A 13,555-nucleotide genomic window follows, 5' to 3' on the forward strand; every position below is an offset into this window, starting at 1 on the left:
GAATCTTATGATAAATCATCAAGATCTTTCATCAAGGTCTTTACCAACAACTAATAGTTGATATTTTCATCATTGTCAATTGAATTATTTTTTATATTATTAAATATAAATTAATCGATTGATAATGATTATTGGATATTTTATCTAGAAATTTTTTGTATTGTTATGGTTTTACCAAATGATGTCCCATAGTTTTCACTCATGGGCAATCTTTTTTAGTCAATTTGATGAAAAATCCTTTGGTCTTTCACTGGTCACTTTCAACCATCATCATTATTGTTAGTGTCATCTTCGATCATCGTTGCCTTCGCTTATGATTGTCCTAGCTGCTCTTGCTCTCACCACGAGCAATGTGGTGGTCATCTCCTTTTTCTTCTCCTCCTCTTATAATTTATCGACAAACCTTCGTCTCCTCTTCTTATAATTTAACCTTCATTGAGGAGGCGCAATAGTTATGAGTGGAGACAACGATGATCGAAAGAAAGTGATTGATTGAAGACAGAGGAGGAACATCTTTACAAAGTGATTGATTGAAAAAGAGATGACCCTTTGTAAAAATTAATTATGGGGATGTCATTCGATAAAAATCTAATATTAAAGATGATTTTTTTTAACTTGAACTATCCATTTTGATTAATCAATTAATTAATTAATAAAATTAGAAAACCCAAAAGGAATCTCATTCATATTGCAAGTTCATTCAGTTCTGACTAAAGAATTTATTGGAAGCTCTATATTCTTGCCGTAATACATATCATCAGCTCGAGCCCGACCACAGGCCTAATTGGTTCAATCTAGTTCGTTCGACACAATAATTTTAGACCATGTTGTCAGATCGAACCGACTCGACCACTCAAACCCGCCGGGCCGAACCGGATCATCGGTAGCATGGTGGTATCACCTCCGTGCGTTTTCCTAATTCCAATCTGTTTCGGGCAAGCTAGGGCAGTTCGCCGCCTCGTTCCTACATAACACCAAGCCCCCCCACCCCCACCAAGCCGCCGACGACTCGAAGAAACCCTAGCGAGCCCTCGGCCATGGCGGACTACGACCTCACCTCCCGCATCGCTCCCCACCTCGATCGCCACCTCGTCTTCCCGCTCCTCGAGTTCTTGCAGGAGCGGGAGCTCTATGCCGACGATGAGATCCTCAAGGCCAAGATCCAGCTCCTCTCCCAGACTAACATGGTCGACTACGCCATGGACATCCACAAGGCCCTCTACCACACCGAGGATGTGCCCCAAGGTTCACTTTCGTCTCTGGCTTCTTTCTTTTTTCTCTTTTTCCTCCCAATTTTGTGATCTGGACCTGGTGTTCTTGCAGAGATGGTGGGTAGGAGGGTAGAGGTCGTCGCGAGGTTGAAGTCCCTCGAGGAGTTGGCGGCTCCGCTTATCTCGTTCCTTCAGAATGCTTCCTTGGTCCAGGAGCTGAGGCCTGACAAACAGTACAACATCCAGATGCTCCATGACCGCTTTCAGGTGTGTTCTTGGGTTCATTAGTGCATAGATCGATGGCAATTTTGTATGCAAATTTGCATCTGTGTTCGCAATGCGATGTGATGCCACAGTGTCACGGCAAAGTTGGTAGGATTGACTGGTTAGGGCACTTGATACATGAAATTATTGGTCAAGAAGAGGGGGAAAAGGAGAGTACTTAGGAGTGGCTGATGTTGATTGTGTTCTGTTGTCGAGCAGATTGGGGCAGATCAGATTGAGGCTCTCTATCAGTATGCAAAGTTCCAGTTTGAATGTGGTAACTACTCTGGTGCTGCGGATTACTTGTATCAATATCGGGCGTTGTGCACTAACAGTGAGAGGAGCCTGAGTGCGCTGTGGGGAAAGCTTGCTGCAGAGATTTTAATGCAGAATTGGGATACTGCACTTGAGGAGCTGAACCGGCTAAAAGAGATTATTGATTCGAAGGTATTCAATTTTTTAATGGATGCATATAATCTACAAGTGTTCTGCTGCTGCCATAATTTATGTCAATTTTCTGTTTGTTTGGCTTGTGAGCAGAGCTTTGCTTCTCCCTTGAATCAACTGCAAAACAGAATATGGCTGATGCATTGGAGCCTCTTCATCTTCTTTAATCATGAAAATGGCAGAAATGGAATCATTGATCTATTTTTCCAAGACAGGTTTGCCACATAAAACATCTATTTTTCTCTTTGTTTATGTCACATCTGTTGTGAAATAATACTCGAGCCAATCTTATCTTTCTTTTGATAATTCTCGTAGGTGGTGATTCTTTTTCATAAAAGTTGCTAATCAGAAAGTTTGTCCTCTTTGTATGTATTAGTTAGCCCCTTATAAGATGGTATAAGTCATTTTATACTGTACCCTTGGTGCAGTGCATTGTTGTGCCACCACACAGCATGTAGGAGTAATTATATGGGCACCTTGGTATTATATTCTCCTATTGCTCGCAGCCTGTGCTAACTCAAGTAGACATAGTGTAATTAATTTCCCTAAAGGACATTTTTTTCTGCATATGTTTGATGTTAAAACTAGCATATTCTTTTGATGTAGTCTACGTAAGTTGCAGATATTTTTCAACATATTTTGGGTTCTGAATCGACTTCAAAATATGATAGCCGAAAATTTACTGGTAGGTTCTCCATATAATTGATTGATAGTGACCAGTTTTCAGACCCATCTGCCAACACTTCCATGAAGGCTCACAAACACAATAAACATCTAGTCATTTGACAGCTTGAACATACTAGTTGACAATAAACAGCACTTCAACTGAATCCAGTTAGTCCCAGGTAGAGTGATTGATATGCTCAGCCTGCAGGTGTCAACAATTTATGGTTTTAATGCATATTATTATGTCAAACTAGATCTGTAAGACATCACAATCTACACAAGTACTATGTGATTTGCCCTAATCGACATCACAATCTGTCATTTTTCAGTTTTCTAAGACTAATCTTATTTTCTAGTGGATAATCTGCAAATTTGAGCATTTGAATCCACTTTTTCTTCTGTTCAGATACTTGAATGCTATTCAAACAAATGCACATCACCTCCTCCGTTATGTTGCAACTGCTGTCATTGTTAACAAAAGAAGAAGAAATATGCTTAAGGAGTTGGTCAAAGTTATCCAACAGGAGCTGCATAGCTACAAGGATCCCATAACAGAATTTCTGGAATGCTTGTATGTGAATTATGACTTTGATGGTGCACAAGAGAAACTCAAGGAGTGTGAACAAGTAAGTTTTTCAAAGTACATTGAGATTTCTTTCTAATTTCTATCATTTTGGTGGTAAGGTTTGATATAATATTTATTTCATATTGTTGCCGAGTTTAGTTTTAATGGCTTTTTATTGAGTGTAGCTACTGGGTTCAAAATGTTCATGTTCTGTTTTTTATTTATTTATTTTGTCAATGGAGTTTTGGTTAGAGCATCTGGTAGGAATTATTGGAAATGTTGAACTATTGACTCAGAGTAAATTATAAATTTTGTCTACCAACGGTTGGATGATTGTGGTGCTTTGAAGATATTTTTAATGACTTCAATCTGCACTCAGACCTACAAGCCTTCTTGACTCTTAGGTTTGTGATTGATAACTAAATAAGGCTTTGTGTGGAAGGTTATTAGATCAAACTGATCTGCAGTTGCTTGCTTTATATCAAAGATTCAGAAGTGGAACAAAATTACACTGAGAAGACTTGGTAGTGGCATGTAGGATATTATTTTTGTATTGTATGAACCAAATGCCATGACTTTAGACTTGTTTAAACCTGTCTAGCCATTTTTATCCAAGAGTGGGACTTGCATGAATGCTAGAAAGCTAATTGACTGCTCATGGCTTGCAAGTACCAGAGGCAATATTCACAAACAGAGTGCAATCCTGAGTGAAGGCAGTGCATAACTATTTCTATGTTAGCATCTTTGGAGAAAAATAAGTTAATGGAACTTTAAACTAATGAAATAAAACTAGATTCAATAAGAAAAACCCTCAAGAAGCAGCAAGTTTTGCTATCGTTGCCACTCGCAGAAGTAAGAGGGAAGCTGCAACCACTGGCCATGCTAGCGCTGCATTAGCCATAGCTTCTGCAGAATCTGGTGGAACAATAAGCAGCAGCTGCACTACAACTGCTGTGCAAGAAGCAGAAGTTGGTGCAATCACAGCTGCCTTCCATGAGGCAAGTGACATCAAACGTGTAACTGTAATCTCCTACTAGTTACCCAGGCAGCAGCAGTTTAGCATATTTAGAGACATTTTGAAAGCACAAAATAGGAAGATGAAAACAAATCTTTTTTGCTGGGCATCATTGGCTGTTTGTAGATCTACCTGTTTGCAGTCATTCACATTTGCAGTTGGCATGAATTTCCCTCCATTGGGATGAAATTCTCTATATCAGCTTATATGTTGAGTTAATTAGAGCCTTTTGGATTTAGTTGATTTCTTAATTCATCCAACCACATGCAGGGATAAATTTGCCCTTAGTCTTAAACACAAGATGCATGTGCCTGATTGAAGTGGCTTCACCTTGATATAGAGGTCCTTAGGTTCGTCTTGTTATAGTAGTACCTAGGTAAGCCAGGCATGTGCCCGAGGGAATACCAATGCTGACATGATTATAATCAAGATTGCAAGATTCACATGTAACTATCAGAAGTTTATTCAGTGAGTAGTTCATCTATGATGAACTTATGGGCGGAGTCAATTTTGTTGCTTGGATTTACAAAGTGATAGCGTCATTGAGGATGTTTGTTGCCATGAATGATTAAAAAAATCTCTGAAGGATTAATTTCCAGCATGTTGCTTGACTGTTAAATTTTTATATGGTGTTCGATTCTGCTTTCTGTATTTCATTGTTTTTTTTTTGGTTTGCTCTGCAAGGCTTATTTCATTAGAGTTGTATGTGAACTTCTGTTTCATCATGAATGATTTTCCTAGATATGTTTTATTTTTCTTCCAAGTCAAGTCATAGTCACTTCTCTCATTGAAAATAGTTAAAACTTCTTTATGTAGTTGTCTTAATATATTGGGGTCTTCTTCTGAATCTAATGTTGTGCATGTTTACTTAGGTAATATTGAATGATCCTTTCCTTGGTAAACGGATTGAAGATTCTAACTTTACCACTGTTCCTCTGAGGGAGGAATTCCTAGAAAATGCCCGTCTCTTTGTATTTGAGACTTACTGCCGTATCCATCGGTGCATTGATATCAGGTAGGTTGCTTGCATTTTACTTTGATATTTTGAGATTGTATATAATAGTTGCAAATGACCTTTAGTATTTCTTGCAATCTACTGAGATATGGTAAAACATTATCTCCCTAATTATGTTCACGAGGTTCTTCAGTCTTTATGTGAACTGGTTGGAATTAAGTCAAGAATTAGTATTTCTTGCATTCTTCTTATTTTCGTTTTTTTTTAATCCAGAACCTGAGTTCCTCTTCTAGATGATTGTATTCTGAAACTAATGAATTATTGCTAATTATCAAACTGACCTGTGGCGACAGTGTGCTTGCTCAAAAGTTGAACTTGAACATGAGCTATGATGAAGCACTGGTTTGGATAACAAATCTCATCCGCAACTCAAAGCTTGAAGCTAAAATAGATGCAGTGTTAGGGACTGTCACCATGCCAATCGTTCATCAAAATGTGTAAGTATATATTCCAATCCACGTATTTCTCCGGCTATCCATCAAATGACAATTCTAGATGTTTCTCCATCCATTATTCAGAAACTAAATGTTGGCCTATCTGCTTCTGCTAATGCACTTCTACCTCTCTCTGTGTTAATTGATCTTGTTTATGACCGTTGTCCTAATCCAAACAGTAAGCTCTGATCATTAAGTTCTTTGTTGTTGGTCTTTGTCCTTGTAGCTCTCCTTGTAGGTAGCCTAAATTTATGGACTTTCTTGTTCGCTTTTATGGTTGTATATACTGATTTAAAAATGTTGCTTCAGGCACGAGCAGATAATAGAAGCAATGAAGAATCTTAATATGCGGACTTACCTACTGGCAAAGAACATTGTAGAACCTGCACAAGCTGCACAAGCCACTCGTTAGGAGGGAGCTATACCTTCTTCCTAACATACAGTCAATCGATGGCCTTCTTAGTATAGTTTTTTTTCTTTGTTTCTTGAACTCGGTAAGATGTTATGGAAGCTTTTTACCCAAGCGGAAAATTTTGCATCTGCAAAGTTGTTTTTATTCATATTCCTTGTTGGCTTTATGTAACTCTACTTTATGGGAAAGTTTTGCTGGACTGTGTTGCAGAGTTTTGCTGGCTTTATGTAACTCTACTTTATTCATATTCCTTATTGGCTTTATGTAACTCTACTTTATGTAACTCTTGATGTATGCTAGGCCAAGGTATTTAGGGTCGCATGACCATTCTCTCTGTATTGACAGCTATTGGACCTGTGGTTTCTCTGAGAAGCTAATTTTGAAGGACAGGGTTGCAGATCATTCAACTTGAATTCGAAGAGATGTTTGCTCATACGAAGGATGATCATATTATTATACTCTAATGGAACAGTAGATGCACATAATGGTGCAAGATTTATGAAGCTTTAATTTTTTACGTCTCAAGGAACCAAACATCAAAGAGTTTATTAGGTGACTGTGCAAAACAGTGATAAAGTAATTTTTTTTAATTGTCGAACTAATTATATATTATTCTTTGTAATTAATTATATTTAATATATATTTTTTATGTTTTTTTTTAAAAAAATATATTATTATTTTTATATTTACGAAAATAAAATATCTAATATCGTTTTTTTGGATAAAAATATCGCATATATTTAGTGATAAATCAAAATAAGATAGAATCAATATTATAAATTTTATAATATTTTCATTAATAAAATATGAGAAACGTGAGAAAAAAAATAAATATTTCTTTATAAGTATAAAAATTCTAATATAATTTTTAAAAATATAAAGATGAAATTAGATAACGTGAGAAAAAAAATAAATATTTTTTTATGAGTATAAAAATTTTAATATGATTTTAAAAATATATAAAGATGAAAATGTTAAAGGTAGCTAATTAATATGTCCTAAGCCGCTTGTTGAATACCTTTTTGAGTTAGAGGAATGTTCACTTTTCTTCTGCCTTATTGTGGCAAAGGGAATCAAGTTTCCACCAACATCATTCCAGCAGCAGTACCACATGGATGGATCATGTGATGATTCATTGCATCATATAGTTAATGATACATGGCCCCGAAAGATAACAATGGACACAAGGCATGTATATGATTCAGCAATGCAATAATAATATCACAGGTAGAGAGGCGTAGCTTCTGACCCGAACCAAGAAAAGAACGAGACATGCTGACAACGTTTGTACGCACTGGTCTTCTGTTGCAAACCTTACGATATTCCCACAAAAAATATCGTATGGAAATAAATCATCAGCATCCACACCTTTGCTTCGATGCCCATTAGGATTGTCACATCACCATCGATGCAACAGGGAACAATCTATCTAGTAAGGTGTACAAACCCCCTCCAAGTAAAAGTGCTCCACTGCAAAACCAAAACAAGTCAGTCATGACAGCGGCACATGTATCAATCAGGAATATGTTAATGAGTTAATGCTTGTACAAGACCATCCTGAGTTCATTTTTTTTGTGTTTTTGTAGATGAGACAAATCAGGAACAAGCTTGCTTGTTCAGCAAATATTTATGCAAGACAATATCTATTTAGCTTAGTTTCATACTCTGCATGAGTCGCTCGAGACAAAAACTGAACAGCTGAAACAACTCTATGTCAGATTAGTGTTTTTGAGGCAAATGGGATCAAAACTATAAGAGTATGTAGATGAACAAAGTGACAAAGGCTGACCCTTTATAGTTGCAATTCCAGTTTTACTGATTACAATATCTATACATACCCTTTGCTTTTTCTTTTAACGAGTCATGATTAACATTGTGGAAAAGAAAAAGGTACTGTACATTCTTTGATTAAATCATACTCTCGGATCGTATTAAGAAAAAATCATACCTCAAAGGGTTTATCCAAGCTGAAAACCTCCGAAAAGAAAGCAAACTCTGCAAGATAGCACTGTTCATGTTACTAACGGCAGAAGAGTAATAACCTAAACAACTTTCATTGTTTAGAAATCTATAACAAAGAAGTTTAAAGTGTTAAACTTCCTTTAAGCAATAGCCAGATTGCTTGACATACAATTGACAAGTAACACTATGATCTATACCAACGTTGATGTGGCTATTAAAAAAACGATGTTTTTTAGCCAATAACAATTTAAATAAAATGTATATACACTACTTTTTAAGGTTCAACTCTCCATAAAATCCAACTATCAACTTTATTCTTTTTGCATCTTGGCTATTTAAACTCTGCACATTTCCAGTCACTGTTCCTATCACTCATGTCCACTATGTGGATGCTGCTCTTGATACCTTGTCTCTCTTTTCTCTTGGAGTTCACTTGCACCACTTCCTCTACCTCTATCTCGCTACACATCAAGAGACATTTGGTCTTTAACTTCCAACCCTTACCCACTTCACCGTTGATCAGGCTGGCTCAAGGTTTAACCAAGTTTTGTTAAATCTCGTATTTAACTCCAACCGTTAACCACCTCAACATTGATCAGACTGGGTCAGATTTTAACCAAGTTTTGTAAAATCTCCTCTTTGACTCCAACCCTTACCCACCTCAACATTGGTTGGAGTAGGTTAGGGTTTAGCTAAATTTTGTTAGGTAGCAGGCTGGTGGGTCCATGTTGAAGATGGCAACCAACATCATGCTACCTCGATCTAAGGCCAGTCATGTCTCATGTAAAGTAAATTACTCATATCTAAATATGTAAATAAATCAATTTATCAAAGAGAGAATATCCTGTAGAAACATGAAAAAAAGAAGGATATCCATATCTGTTGTTAACCTGTAATGCGCCAGCAAAAGAAGCTGCAACAAGGAGAGGAGCAACATAGCCTGTAGTGTATGTTAACAGTAGGCTCCCACCTATTAATGGATCCTGGTGGAGCACATTTACAATTATAAGCATTAGTAGCAGCATATATTGTAAAGAATTCATAAAGAAGTGGGATTCTACTCAGGAAAAGGGGAATGTACATCATCAAGTTGCAATAATGGAAAAAAAAGCAAACTTTCGACCATATGAAATATAATTTTCCTGTCATTTTACACTATTAAAAGCATAGAACCAGGTATGAAGCTTCACAAAAATGTCAACAACTTATGGAAATATAATTTAGCAATAGAATTGCCATTGAACAGAATGAGCAAAAAGCCATGTGCAAGGACTGAAGAAACTCATATTTAACAGTAAGCACATAAGGCCAGTGTTAGTCATGCAAAATAAAGCCTCTTGCAGTGGCCATGTAATACTGATAATTCTTTAGTTTATACTTTATACAACCCACAATGATTGCTGAGTATTAATGCTTTACCTTCTGCTAGTCTGGAAGATGATACTTAGTCTTTGTCAATTGACTTTGATGAATATATTCTCTACTAAGCCATGACCTTTACAAATTACATTAATTAAAACCTTGTACAATGTTTCCTGGTCATGCATTTCTCAATCTGTATAGCATAAAATATTGTTTTTATTGCAAGCTCTAATCTCAATCAGTACGTGATTCTTCAACTTGGTGAAAGAATACAACATAGTGAAAGAGAGCAAAACATTAAGCACCAATTATTGGATTAACTTAGTTAATATCAAATAAAGGTTTCAAGTAATGGTTTATACAGGGTTCCCAATTTCGATGTGTACCGCCTGGTATGGGCAGTATATACCAGTCTGAGAGGATACCGATACGTGGACCGCCCTCTATCGGACGGTACCAGTATTTTGATCGGTACCGAGGCGTGCCAACCAGTACCGCTCCGGATTTCGTCCATTACCGAGATGTACCGATCGATATGTCCTTGCATGATAGGTGGAGGTATTTTTAAGGCTTTAAGATGTACTATCGGTATGCTCTGGCGTACCGATGGTACATACCATACCGAGTAGAGCTCGATATGCCGGTACAAACCGGTATTCAAAACCCTAGGTTTATATACATGATGACAGTAATTAATTAGTAAGAACAATGGAAAAATAACAAATAACAAATCTTTTAAGTTAAATTCTCATCCACAATTTCCGTTCAAACTAAAAATTCTGCTCGGTACGTCAGTACGGATCGGTATTCAAAACCCTGGGTTTATATACATGATGACAGTAATTAATTAGTAAGAACAATGGAAAAATAACAAAACTTTTAAGTTAAATTCTCAGCCTCAATTTCTGTTCAAACAAAAAAGTTCTTGCACTATATAAAAGCTAAAGTTTAGCACATATAGAAATCATGCTATAATTTTATTTTGCTCAAATTTTGATACCCTGGATGTTGCTACATATCCCAGAAGAGTGGCAAGAACAGGAGTACTGCAAGGTGATGCAGCTAGGGCAAATGTAAGGCCAGCCAGATATGCTTGCACACCTGAGATTCAAACTTCAAATTGGAAATCCTTTATTACAGATCTTAGTTAAAGTAAAGAATAGCAAATCATGTATCCCTTCTAACAAAATTGAAACTAGTAAAACGAGATATAGTTACCCGAGGGGAAGTTAGCTGCTGCGGACCGAGGGTCAAAATCACTAAAGAATGAGGGAAGTTGCAACTCGATTATCTTCGAAAAAAAAAAAAAGGATGGCTCAGTAGAAGAAGCAAGTGCAAAGCTAACACTTAGGAACATCTTGGTAGATGTTTAAGCACTCTAAATCACGTAGTATAAAGTGAATAGTAGAGTTATAGGACCCAAACCACAAAGATAATTGTTTTCTCGGAAAGACAAGGGCATTAGACAATGTATATCTGCACAACATATCCAACTTAATTTTGACTGGTTTCATTGTATCTCTTAAGTTGAGATTTTAACAGAAAACCATCTGCACAATCATGATCATCAAGGATTTTCTTGGGATACTCTGGCTTGAAAGTTCATTCATTATCAAATAAATAGACCTTGGAGAAAAAGTAACTTTATTCCTTTTGCATGATATATTACAGTGGCTGGAGAGATCCAAGGAAAACTATCATATTCAACAACTACTGGAAGGCCTTTTGCATGATATATTACAGTGGCTGGTTCAACAACATAACTACTTCAAATATTAATATAGCTCAAATATAGAATATCAGCAAAAGCAGCTTCATTCTTGAAAAACCAAATGAAGAAGTTGAATTACCTCTAAGAGATTTAAACCCATCAGGATTGCCAAGCCCGAAGCAACTACTGGAAGGCCTTGGCCAATCTGCCCGTAGGCCTTTCCAGCAAAAGAAGCACCGATTCCTAGGATGGCTAATGTTGTCGCCAAGCCCAGCGAAAAAGAAACTGAATTCCAGATAACCTAAGAAAAAGAGCAAAACAACCTTAAGCAGCATTTAGCAACGACCTATCAGATAAGGTTCGAACACAATGAGTTACTTTCAATTTCACAATCAGATGGAAATTGAAAGTAATTCCAATTGCTTTCAAGTTAGGCCACTAATTCCAGGAGAATCTCTAACCAACAAGTTAGGCCACTAATTCCAATTGCCAGAAATGAATATTAAAGTAAAATTGGTTTCCCGAATTGTAATGATCATTTATTAATTAACATACAGCATCATATGAGCTATATATTCAATCCTGTATGTTTGATATCATATTCTGATATGATTAGGATATTGTCAAATCTTAGTTCTTTTTCTTCCATATTGCGCATGCATCATTTATTGCTTTGACAAATTCTTACCTCAGCTCGACTTTTCCCAGAGCCAAAAGCACCTGAATGGTCGCAAAAGCAGACATGCATTAGCCAATAAAATAATTTACCATTTTGTTTTATGCAGTGGATAATTTAATAAAAGCAACCATATAATGATGTTCCTAATGACTAATGTGCTTACCAATGTATCCTAGTGTCAATGGCAAGACACTAAGAGTACAAGGTGACAAACTGGTAACAAGACCTGCACCAAAAATAACCGCCACACTGCAAATAAAGACATTCACAAATATTGAAATAAAAAAATAAAGATTGATAGTTATTAAAATCAATTACTGAAAATAAATCAACCTAGTAAAACTAAGGGCAGACAACTGGTTCTGAACAGCCTCATTAGCCTGTTGTCCAGCCGAATACAATAGACCTCCAAACCAATCACCAAGGTTTATATCAGCTAGAAAAGTGGGGAATGGTACTTCCTGATACCGCAAAACAAAACTTAGTTTTCAATGTTGATCCAAAAATTAACCTCATGCAATAACAGATATATTAACTATTAAGAACATGCTACATGAAGTTAAAGTCTCGATTTGTCCCAAGCATCGACCACTGGATCTGGAGCAAGTTAGTCAGAAGCTCTTACAAGAAAAGGATTCAATCAATACAAACATTAATCTGTCAGCTTTTTCAACCAGTGGTTTAAAAAATGAAAAAATCAAGAAAAAGGCCTCGAAACTCAAGAACTCAATATAAGCAAAAGTTAGATCTCACTTCAAAGAACTTCAATGTTTTACAAATGAATTCATGAGTCAAGGTTCAAATAGTTTGACCGTAGAAGCTAACATAAAATTATAGAAAATTTATCTAGTGAGAAGGGACTGTGTATCTGCAACTTAGGGAATCAAAAGCTGTTAAGTTTGTAGGCTGAAACTTGAAAATAGAAGTGTATCATTTTTTAAGCTCTTACTTGGCCTCGGTCAAATTATTCACCACATGGTACGGGTATATGAAATTCAGAGCTTCAAGGAACTCTTTAGGCATCAAGCAACCTCTCAATTAAGGTGTAGATTTTTTATCTTTGATAAGCATCAACTTGATGTCACCACAACATATATATAATCGGCTAGCTAAGAGAGGCCAGTTATCGAACCACATGACAATCTAAAGCACAAGAGCAACAAGTTCTTTTACCAAGACATTCTCCAAAGGCAAGGCACCAACAGAATCCACAGCAACCAAGCTTCCCACTGCAATCAAACCACATCAGCAATAAGCATTTAAACAAACAGATAGCAGGCACCAAATCCCCGAAAGGTTCCATCTTCTCCGCAAATGAAGTCGCAGCACAGAGGCAATAATTGGAATAAAATCCAAGGGGAACTAATTACCTGCCATGGCTGCCACCCAAAGGGAAGGTGACACTTTGGGCATCTTGACAGGCAATTCATGCATCCTCTTTCCTGATACGAAGTTGCAACCACTAATTAACTGAAGAATCTCCACGATATTTTCTCTAGCGTGACAAAATATTTCATAAAATACAAAGTGGGTTGCTGATAGAAGATACCAAAGTGCGCGCGCGCGTAAAGAGGGACAGCGGGCTTGCCTGGGACGTTGGGGTTCTTGCTCAAGGTTGGGATTTTGGTTGGAGCGGAGAGGCGGCAGCAGCTCATAGCGGAGATCATCTTATCCTTGCTCTACTTGTACTTGTCGCGAGAGAAGGGGCGGAGGAACGGTTGCCGGTCGCCGGAGTCCTTAACAGGAAGAGGTCGGCCTGACGTCTCGCCCAATATCCTTTGACTCTTTTTGTCTGAGGTTATAATAATGAAT

The 13,555-nt window shown here is 37.0% G+C and overlaps 2 protein-coding genes across 3 annotated transcripts; one reads left to right on the forward strand and one right to left on the reverse strand.

The window, feature by feature from the left end:
- The first annotated feature begins 927 nt into the window (after positions 1–927).
- Positions 928–6,274, forward strand: LOC103992453 (eukaryotic translation initiation factor 3 subunit E). Its single transcript, XM_009412150.3, has 8 exons — positions 928–1,245; positions 1,324–1,478; positions 1,695–1,922; positions 2,016–2,137; positions 2,995–3,214; positions 5,041–5,183; positions 5,477–5,620; positions 5,927–6,274. The coding sequence occupies exons 1-8, from the start codon at positions 1,038–1,040 to the stop codon at positions 6,027–6,029; spliced, it is 1,323 nt and encodes a 440-aa protein (XP_009410425.2). The 5' UTR covers positions 928–1,037; the 3' UTR covers positions 6,030–6,274.
- Positions 6,275–7,141: 867 nt separating this feature from the next.
- On the reverse strand, positions 7,142–13,545 carry LOC135679312 (cytochrome c-type biogenesis ccda-like chloroplastic protein 2). 2 transcript variants are annotated; one of them, XM_065192915.1, is made up of 12 exons: positions 13,332–13,545; positions 13,114–13,185; positions 12,917–12,972; positions 12,077–12,204; positions 11,907–11,992; positions 11,753–11,784; positions 11,204–11,365; positions 10,572–10,644; positions 10,354–10,454; positions 8,882–8,974; positions 7,978–8,024; positions 7,142–7,499 (listed from the first exon to the last, which is right to left on the reverse strand). In XM_065192915.1, the coding sequence occupies exons 1-12, from the start codon at positions 13,408–13,410 to the stop codon at positions 7,424–7,426; spliced, it is 1,005 nt and encodes a 334-aa protein (XP_065048987.1). In that variant the 5' UTR covers positions 13,411–13,545; the 3' UTR covers positions 7,142–7,423. The 2 variants fall into 2 exon arrangements, with proteins under 2 accessions (XP_065048987.1, XP_065048986.1); XM_065192914.1 differs by having other exon boundaries at positions 13,293–13,543.
- Positions 13,546–13,555: the final 10 nt, after the last annotated feature.

Source organism: Musa acuminata, chromosome BXJ1-7 (genome assembly GCF_036884655.1).
Source record: "Musa acuminata AAA Group cultivar baxijiao chromosome BXJ1-7, Cavendish_Baxijiao_AAA, whole genome shotgun sequence".
Classification (NCBI taxonomy): Eukaryota; Viridiplantae; Streptophyta; class Magnoliopsida; order Zingiberales; family Musaceae; genus Musa; species Musa acuminata.

Bases quoted from the DNA above. Each gene is read 5' to 3' on its own strand.
- LOC103992453 (XM_009412150.3), top strand. From the start codon at position 1,038: ATGGCGGACTACGACCTCACCTCCCGCATCGCTCCCCACCTCGATCGC. The intron at 2,138-2,994 runs GTTTGCCACATA...TCTTCTGTTCAG, and splicing joins GATCTATTTTTCCAAGACAG to ATACTTGAATGCTATTCAAA. The intron at 5,184-5,476 runs GTAGGTTGCTTG...CTGTGGCGACAG, and splicing joins CATCGGTGCATTGATATCAG to TGTGCTTGCTCAAAAGTTGA.
- LOC135679312 (XM_065192914.1), bottom strand. From the start codon at position 13,410: ATGATCTCCGCTATGAGCTGCTGCCGCCTCTCCGCTCCAACCAAAATC. The intron at 8,975-10,353 runs GTATCAAAATTT...GTGCTCCACCAG, and splicing joins GATATGTAGCAACATCCAGG to GATCCATTAATAGGTGGGAG. The intron at 7,500-7,977 runs GTATGATTTTTT...TTGGTTTTGCAG, and splicing joins GCTTGGATAAACCCTTTGAG to TGGAGCACTTTTACTTGGAG.